Source organism: Impatiens glandulifera, chromosome 1, assembly GCF_907164915.1.
Source record: "Impatiens glandulifera chromosome 1, dImpGla2.1, whole genome shotgun sequence".
In the NCBI taxonomy this organism is placed as follows: Eukaryota; Viridiplantae; Streptophyta; class Magnoliopsida; order Ericales; family Balsaminaceae; genus Impatiens; species Impatiens glandulifera.
Genome location: NC_061862.1, coordinates 156,953,083 through 156,961,107, shown reverse-complemented (window position 1 = coordinate 156,961,107; position 8,025 = coordinate 156,953,083). Strand labels below are relative to the sequence as shown.

Below are 8,025 nucleotides of genomic sequence, written 5' to 3'. Positions count from 1 at the left end.
ATTATGCAGTGCATGTCTTCCACCCATTTCATTGTGAGCGTAAATGGCATTCATGGTGGATACTTCAAATGTGAAAATGGAGTTAGAGAAGGCAATTCACTCTACTCATACCTATTTATATTAATCATGGAAATCTTCACTTGTATCTTCAAGGAGGTATTGAAGAGTAAACCATTTATTCATCATCTTTTGTAAGGAGGAAGACATTACTCATGTTTATTTTGCAGATGATGGCTCATACAGATGTGACTCTATCAATACAATTAAGAAAGACCTAACTTTGTTTTCCAGCATTACATGAGATATGTTCATAAATGAAGAAAAATTTGTGGTGTAAATAGTGAAATCAAATAAAACACAATAAACAAATTACAAAGGATGATTTTAAAAATAAAGATTACAATATTCAATTAAGCCGTGAAACCACCGTCAAGAACAATATTATGACCATTAATAAAAGCCGAATCATCAGACGCCAAAAAAAGAACAGCATCAGCAACATGTTTCGTCTTCAACACAACTCCCTTCAACGGCGTAAACGGTTCAATCAGAACCTCCATTTCTTCCGGCGAAGTTCCAAACGCCCCACACGACATCGGCGTCGAAACTCCAAACGGCGAAACACAATTCACACGTATTCCATACAAACCCAACTGTTGACTCGCCGCCCTTACCAATCCAAGCACCGCATGTTTCGAAATCGTATAATCCGGCGCCGTTTTCCCACCTTGTACCGACATAACACTCCCCGTACAAATCACACTTCCTTTCACGCGCCGTTCAATCATCACACGCGCCGCGTGTTTAACGCAAGCAGCCATACCTCTCACGTTAACCGTGTAAACGCGATCTAGGTTGTTTAGATCTAGATCTACGATTGTTTGAGAAGCGGATCCGAATATACCGGCGTTGCTGAACATGATGTCTAATGTTCCGTGTAAGGTGATGGCGAGATCTATGGCGGATTTGACTTGATGTTCGTCGGTGACGTCGCAGTGGATGTAGGTGCAGCGATGGTTGCCGATCTCGGAGGCGATTTGACGGCCTTTATCGTCTTGGATATCGGCGATTATAATGGTTGCTCCGTGTTGGGCGAAGAGACGAGCTGTTGATTCGCCGATTCCGCTTGCGCCGCCGGTTACGATTGCGATTTTGCCTGATAGTCTATCGGTACTACTGTTTGGAGGAGGAATCATTGGTTGGTCGGGTTCCATTGTTTGGAATTGAATATTGTGAATGATGGAGAAAGATTGTAGATAAAAGGTTAGTCGATTCAATTATTTGACTTTTAACTATAAACTATTATTCTAATAGTTAAAGATGCCAACGGTACCCACGCTTATTATTAAAATAATCATTATGAACTTAATTATTATTTTATTACTCACCGAGTATTTCTCATTATATTTGTTGGGTACTCAATTTTTCAACGTATAAGATTATCTAAGTTATAAAATAATAAAACATAATTTTATTAAATAATAAATAATTTTAAAATTAAATTTAAATATTGAAAAAACAAATAAAATCATTATAAGAAGAAAATAAGAAAAATAAAATTTGAAAAAAAAGTTACAAATGAAGAAAATGTGAGAGAAATAATATTTTATTATTTTGGAGTGGGGTGTAATAAAAACAAAATAAATGATATATTTAAGATATTTTTTTTGTAACATAATAATTATTTGAAAAGTCACGTTAATTAAAAAAAAACATTTTATTTTTATTATTAATATAAATGCGTATCGGATCTAGGGTTTGGCACATCCTCCAATCCCATCGGGTACTATTTTTCCCTCTAATGCCCAACCATGTACCCATACTCATAGGCGTTCAGATCTTCTGCTACCGATTGCCGTGTTCCCCTGTGGCGGACCAATCAGATTGCAGCATTATTATTTTAATAATAAATCAATCTGGGTAGGAGACGGAGGGAGGGAGAATCCGGAATCCGGGTTTAGGCCCGGGTTCACACAAGACGCCGTTAACGGAAGCGCCTGTTAATGCCAGGAAATAATATAATAATCATATGATACCCAAATAAGATATCTTCGCTCCGGGCAACGTGTCCGAGGGAAGGGTGAGATGCGATTGGAGCGAAGATCTACACGCCCGTTGCAATGACCCTCATGTAAACCCCCCATACCCACCCATGAGAAGACCGCTTGCCGTTCATGAAAATACACTTACACGTCTATGTAAAGACCAAATTGACAGGGATTTTATATTTACGTTTATTAAATATTAATTTAATTTATTAAAAAACACATGCAGCGATATAATATTCGCTTCAATAAATTCATTCATTTTTTTTCAAGGAATTTTTATTTAATTTTTGTATTTAATTTTTTTTTGCCTCGAGACTCTCTGGAGCGAAGATATATTTGCTTCAATTAATTTTAATTAAAACCTCATGTAAACCCCCCAACCCACCCATGAGAAGATCGCCTGCCTGTCATGGAAAGACAATTACCCGTCTATGTGAAGACCAAAATGACATGGATTTTATATTTCCGATTTTTAATTATTAATTCAATTAATTGAAGATGACATGCATCAACCGAACAAATATTCGCCTCAATTACTTGGCTATTTTATTTTTATTAATTCTATATTTCCGTTTATTAATAAATGTTAATTCAATTAATTTGAAATGACAATCAGTAAACGACCAAATATTCGCTTGAATTTTGTTTTTCGAGTAGACGATTGAAAGCGAAGATTTCTTCTTCTCAAATATTTTTAGCCTGACGTTCATGTAAAACCACCTACCCTCACATGAGAAGCCAACTTGCCTGTCATGTAAATTCACTTACCCGTGCAGTTACATTCCGCGAATAAATCTTCGCTTCGATGAATAGTTTTTATTTTCAATTTATTTTTATTATTTTATTAAGACGTTACGAAATCGAACGAATATTTATTCGCTTCCATGACTAGTCGATATAATTTCAATTTCCCGCTACAAGCCGACTCTCCCTCAATTTCATTTTCATAAGCAACTGTTCATATTCTTCTCTCTCTATCTCCCAGCGATAATCCAAACACTGAACGTCGAAACCCTAGATATTTCGTTTATACTACAAGGATTTCTTCTGAACATGTCGGGGAACCAAGGCAACAACATGGAAGTGGATCATCCCATCGACTCCCGAGAGGTCGTCTTGCAAGTTTGTAGGAGCATAAACGAAAACGAAACTGCCCCCACTCCGGCATCCAACGTCAATCCCAGCAATAAACCAGAGAGGTATGCTAATCTTATTGTGTTTATACTAATTTTACACATGTTTATTCAATTTATTTCGTATAATACTGATTTATGCTATCCCACCAAAATTAATGACTTCGAGGTTTAATACCTTTACATATGAAAGGAAGAGGAAGAGAAACCCGAAGACGAATACTAAGTCTTCATCGACTGCTGAATCAGTTTCCACAGTTGCTGTCGAAGCTACTGATGTTGCTGCAGGTACTGATGAGATTTTACCACCACCTTTTCCCCCTAAAAAAAAACCCAATGTTATTCCTACCTCCACTCCAACAGTCGATGAAGAGTTACCAGAACCACCCCCAGAAACCACTAATATTTCTCCGTCTACTACCCCATTCGATGAAGAGTTTCCCCCATCTCCCCAAAAAACCAAAACCATCAAGAAACGTAAACTGACATTTCTAACCAGATCATCACCTCATGGCCTCGCTCAACTCATTCCTAAATTGAGCGTAGAACAGAGGGAAGCCGTGAAGGAAATCGGGTTTGGTTCTCTTCTTACAATGGGCGTCTCCAAGTGCCTGGCTCATTTTTCCAGACACGTAATCCAATGTTTTGACCCGGATAAGAGTTCTCTGGTATTGTCCAACGGTGATGAGATCCGTATCGATGAAGATCTCGTACAGCTCGTGATGAACCTCCCTAGAGGGGCAATGAACGTAGTCGAGTCCGTTGGGTTGGACAAGACTAAGGACCCTGATTATTTTAATTTCTTGAGGGATTGGAAGACCAGATGGACCGGGGAAGACTCAAAAGCTCCCGAAACACTTTCTATGATCCCCAAGATATTAAGTAACACAAGTGCAGACAACGATTTCAAAATAGACTTCGTTGTCTTTGTTGTCTCAAGTTTTTTATGTCCTGTTCAAAATTCACGAGCCAGGTAAACATGTATTCAAACCTATTATATATCTAATTGTATTTGTGAATACTGACAAATGTATTTATTTCATTTCAGGTTCAAAATTCTCAAATCCTTAATGGAGGTTGATAACATAAAGGAACTGAACTGGTGCCACTTTACACTACAACGATTGGTTGACAGTGTAAGAAGTTGGAAAGAAAAAGCAAGTAAAGATAAAAATCCATATTTCGATGGACCTATAACCCTTTTATCGGTAAGTATTGTTGCCTCTCTTATATATGATTTATAGATATGTAATATTTTCTAACATGTTTCCCACTACTTTACTCCAGATTTGCTACCTAGATGGTGTTTTTGTGGAAGGTGAACGTATCCCCTACGAAAGAAAATTTCCAATTATCTCCTGTTGGGATGACGTCACCGTGTTAGAGTTTACCAACTTAGAAGTTCGTGCCGGTGGTTTTGGGCTGGGCAGGGCAAGGGCGCGCCTAGCAGTTAAATAACCCGAGAATCCAATTGACTCGGTTGAACTAAAAGAAGACGATAATGAGGTATGTGGAAACACTAAATTGAATCCCATTGTTCTTTATTATCCTGTTTTCAAGATTAATGAACTCTGTTTTTCATAATGTACAGATGTTGACATCCAAAATCCTGCAAACTTTTAAAGATACAGCCCAACAGCTGAATTACCTATCAGGGGAGTTGGAGAAACTCAACATCGATCCGAAGCCCTTTTTTGAGGCCGGTTTCCTGAACCTCAGAGAGTCTGAAGGGTTCATGAAACACTTGAAGGTGGTGATCGATGGTCCGGTTCATGTAGGTGTGGAAGATCCTACAAGGGAGGCACTTGGGGACACTTTACAGTGTGCGGGATTGAAAGTCAATAGTCCCCGGGTTGATTACACATGTCAGACTGCAGTGGAGGACCATGCAGACAATCCACCAGCACTGGCTGAACTGAATGATTTTGAGGATGCAGTGATGTTAAATCAAGAAAATCCATCAGATCACGTTGAACAGAATGATCTCGATGTTGCCGTTCTGCCCAATGAAGCTCCGTCACCCCTGTTCAACCGAAATCTGTTGAGGATGTAGGTGAGGACATTGAAGATGAATCACTCCTTCTTGAAGAGGAAGATGTAGAGGCTGTATTTCAGCACAGTCAAGCCAAGTCACCCCCTCCTCAGCAGGACGAACATGAGGATTCATTTCTGCCCAACAAAGATGACTCACCCAGTGTTGAACCAACTGATCATGAGGGTGAATGGAAGGAACCGGATGGGGCACACAAAGTGCAGACAACCACTGTTGAAGACGATGATCAAGGTGAAGGGAAGGAACAGGTTGATGAACCAAAATCTCCGCATGTTGAACCAAATGATCAGGGGGCAGGGAAGGAAAATATTGAGGAACCCCAAGCTCAGTCTGTTGCACCAAGTGATCAGGGTGAAGACAAGCAACAGGTTGAGGAACCCAAATCTCAGCATTTTGAACCAAATGATCATGGTGCAGGGAAGGAAAATGTTGAGGAACCCCAAGCTCAGTCTGTTGCACCAATTGATCAGGGTGAAGGCAAGCAACAGGTTGAGGCTTCTAAGGCCGTTGAATCTTCTGAAGATGAAGATGAAGGTGATGGGGGGGACGCATCAACATTAAAGAATATCCTAAGAGGAAGATCTCAAAAATTCCTGTGCACCTTCGATCCCCTTACATGCAACAGGTTGCGGATATGTTGGACCACAAAATAACCAACAAGGAACAGAGATTAGCCGATTTTGTGTTTGATGAAGACCTGCCTCCATTGTAAGTTAGTTCGCATTGTTTTAGAAATTTGAAAAATGAAATTAGTTAGTTATGGTCTTCTAAATGAATGTATTTTGCAGTGACGTTCTGTACGAAGGTGCACCTGGTAATATCACCCGTGAATTACTTCGTTCAATGAAAATGGGTCACGAAATTTCGAGCGAAGTGATTGACGCTTGATCCATAATTGTGCACTTCAAATGCCGTAGGTTGCCAAGGCATGAACCAAGAATAATTTGTTTCTCATCATGTTCACATGTAAGTGCATCTCTTTTTTTTGCTATGTATCCTTCAATGTTCATGACTTTGATGCTCTGCCCTTATTTTGCAGGTTAATATGCAGCATGATGCCACCTTATTTTCCCAATCCATTGAAGAAGACATGAGAAACTACCAAGTCACAAAAGAAGACCTCATCTTCGCTGACGTGGTCTGTACATATCCCTCAATTCCAAGTAAAGAATATGCAATAAAGTAATAAATGTTTGTGTTCTTTTTGCAGATATTCCTACCCGTTGTCTTTTCCCGACATTTCTTCCTTGTTTGTGTGAATATTAAGGACTCCAAAATCGCTGTACTAGACAACTCCGGCCGTCCTCATGGAATGAAAATTATGGACAAGTATGTCACTTTGAGTAAACAACTCGATTGTTTTGTGAAATTCTTGTTAAGTCAAGGAATGGAAAGAATGGCTGCCAAGGTTAAAAAATACAGGATAACGGCCCCAAAGCTGGACTGGCAAGACAAAACAAACAAGACAGACTGTGGTGTATACTTAATGAGACATATGGAAACATATAGAGGAACGGTGAAGAATTGGTCTATTGACATCAACGAAAATAATGTAAGTGTTATACCATATTTTATTAGATGACATTGAACAATTTTAGATGTTCTTATACTTTCTCTTGTTCTTTTGAAGGCCGGAGAAGCTTTGAGTACGTTGAGGATAAAATATTTATACAGAATTCTTATGTCTGAGCACAATGTCAATAGGTTCAAGTTAAAGACTGCAATTAGATCAAGATATTAGGGATTTGTATGTCTTATACGGAATTATACTTGTACAGTAATTCTTATGTTTACACAGGTCAATTCACATTTTTTTAATGTATGGATGTTTGATAGTGAATTATAACTTATAATGCAATTCAGATCTTAATGTATGGACTGTAATTCAGATGTTAATGTATGGAGTTATAATGTATTGATGTTTGATGTGTCTTCTTGTACCGATTTTTTTAAAATCATAAACGAGGATATTTTCTTAACTGTGTGTTTTAATATTCTTAAACGAAGATATATTGTCAACATCATGAAACTGAAAAACTTGCAACCGTAATATCTTCTTAACTGAAAAATTTGAAATTCCTAAACGAAGATATCTTCTTATGTTCATTTTTGGTGCAATCCATATTTTGGAAATCCGAGACGAAGATATCTTCTTCACTATATGTTTTTAAATTCATAAACGAAAATATCCTCTTAACTGAAAAATTTGAAATTCCTAAACGAAGATATCTTTTTATGTTCATTTTTGGTGCAATCCATATTTTGGAAATCCGAGACGAAGATATCTTCTTCACTATATGTTTTTAAATTCATAAACGAAGATATCCTCGCAACTATAAATTTTCAAAATCCTAAACGAAGATATCTTTTTATGTTATTTTTTGGTGCAATCCATATTTTTAAAATCCGAGACGAAGATATCTTCTTCACTATATGTTTGCCAATTCATAAACGAAGATATCCTCGCAACATGTAATGCCCCTACCTGTGGTATGTATTGATGTCAATTCAAGAATGAAAACTCATTTATTACTTCAACTACTGCTGTATCAAGATCATCACTCTCATACCCTCACTCTCACTCTCACTCTCACATTACACTCTCACTCTCACCTCTCTCTCTGTTTTGACTCTTTCCTTCCCAAATCTCTATCTACCGTTGTCTTTCCTTCAGTCATTTAGTGTAAAACTCATAAGATGAATGTAGAGATGGACCCAGACATGCTGGTGTTATCGCAGCAACAACTGGAGCGATACTTAAGTCTGATCAACGATGACCCTGTCCCTTTTA

The 8,025-nt window shown here is 38.0% G+C and overlaps 1 protein-coding gene across 1 annotated transcript; it reads right to left on the bottom strand.

Annotated features, from left to right (window-relative positions):
• Window positions 1–332: 332 nt before the first annotated feature.
• LOC124917970 (short-chain dehydrogenase reductase 3b-like) lies at window positions 333–1,251 on the bottom strand. The gene has a single exon (XM_047458238.1). The coding sequence runs from the start codon at window positions 1,212–1,214 to the stop codon at window positions 411–413; it is 804 nt and encodes a 267-aa protein (XP_047314194.1). The 5' UTR covers window positions 1,215–1,251; the 3' UTR covers window positions 333–410.
• Window positions 1,252–8,025: the final 6,774 nt, after the last annotated feature.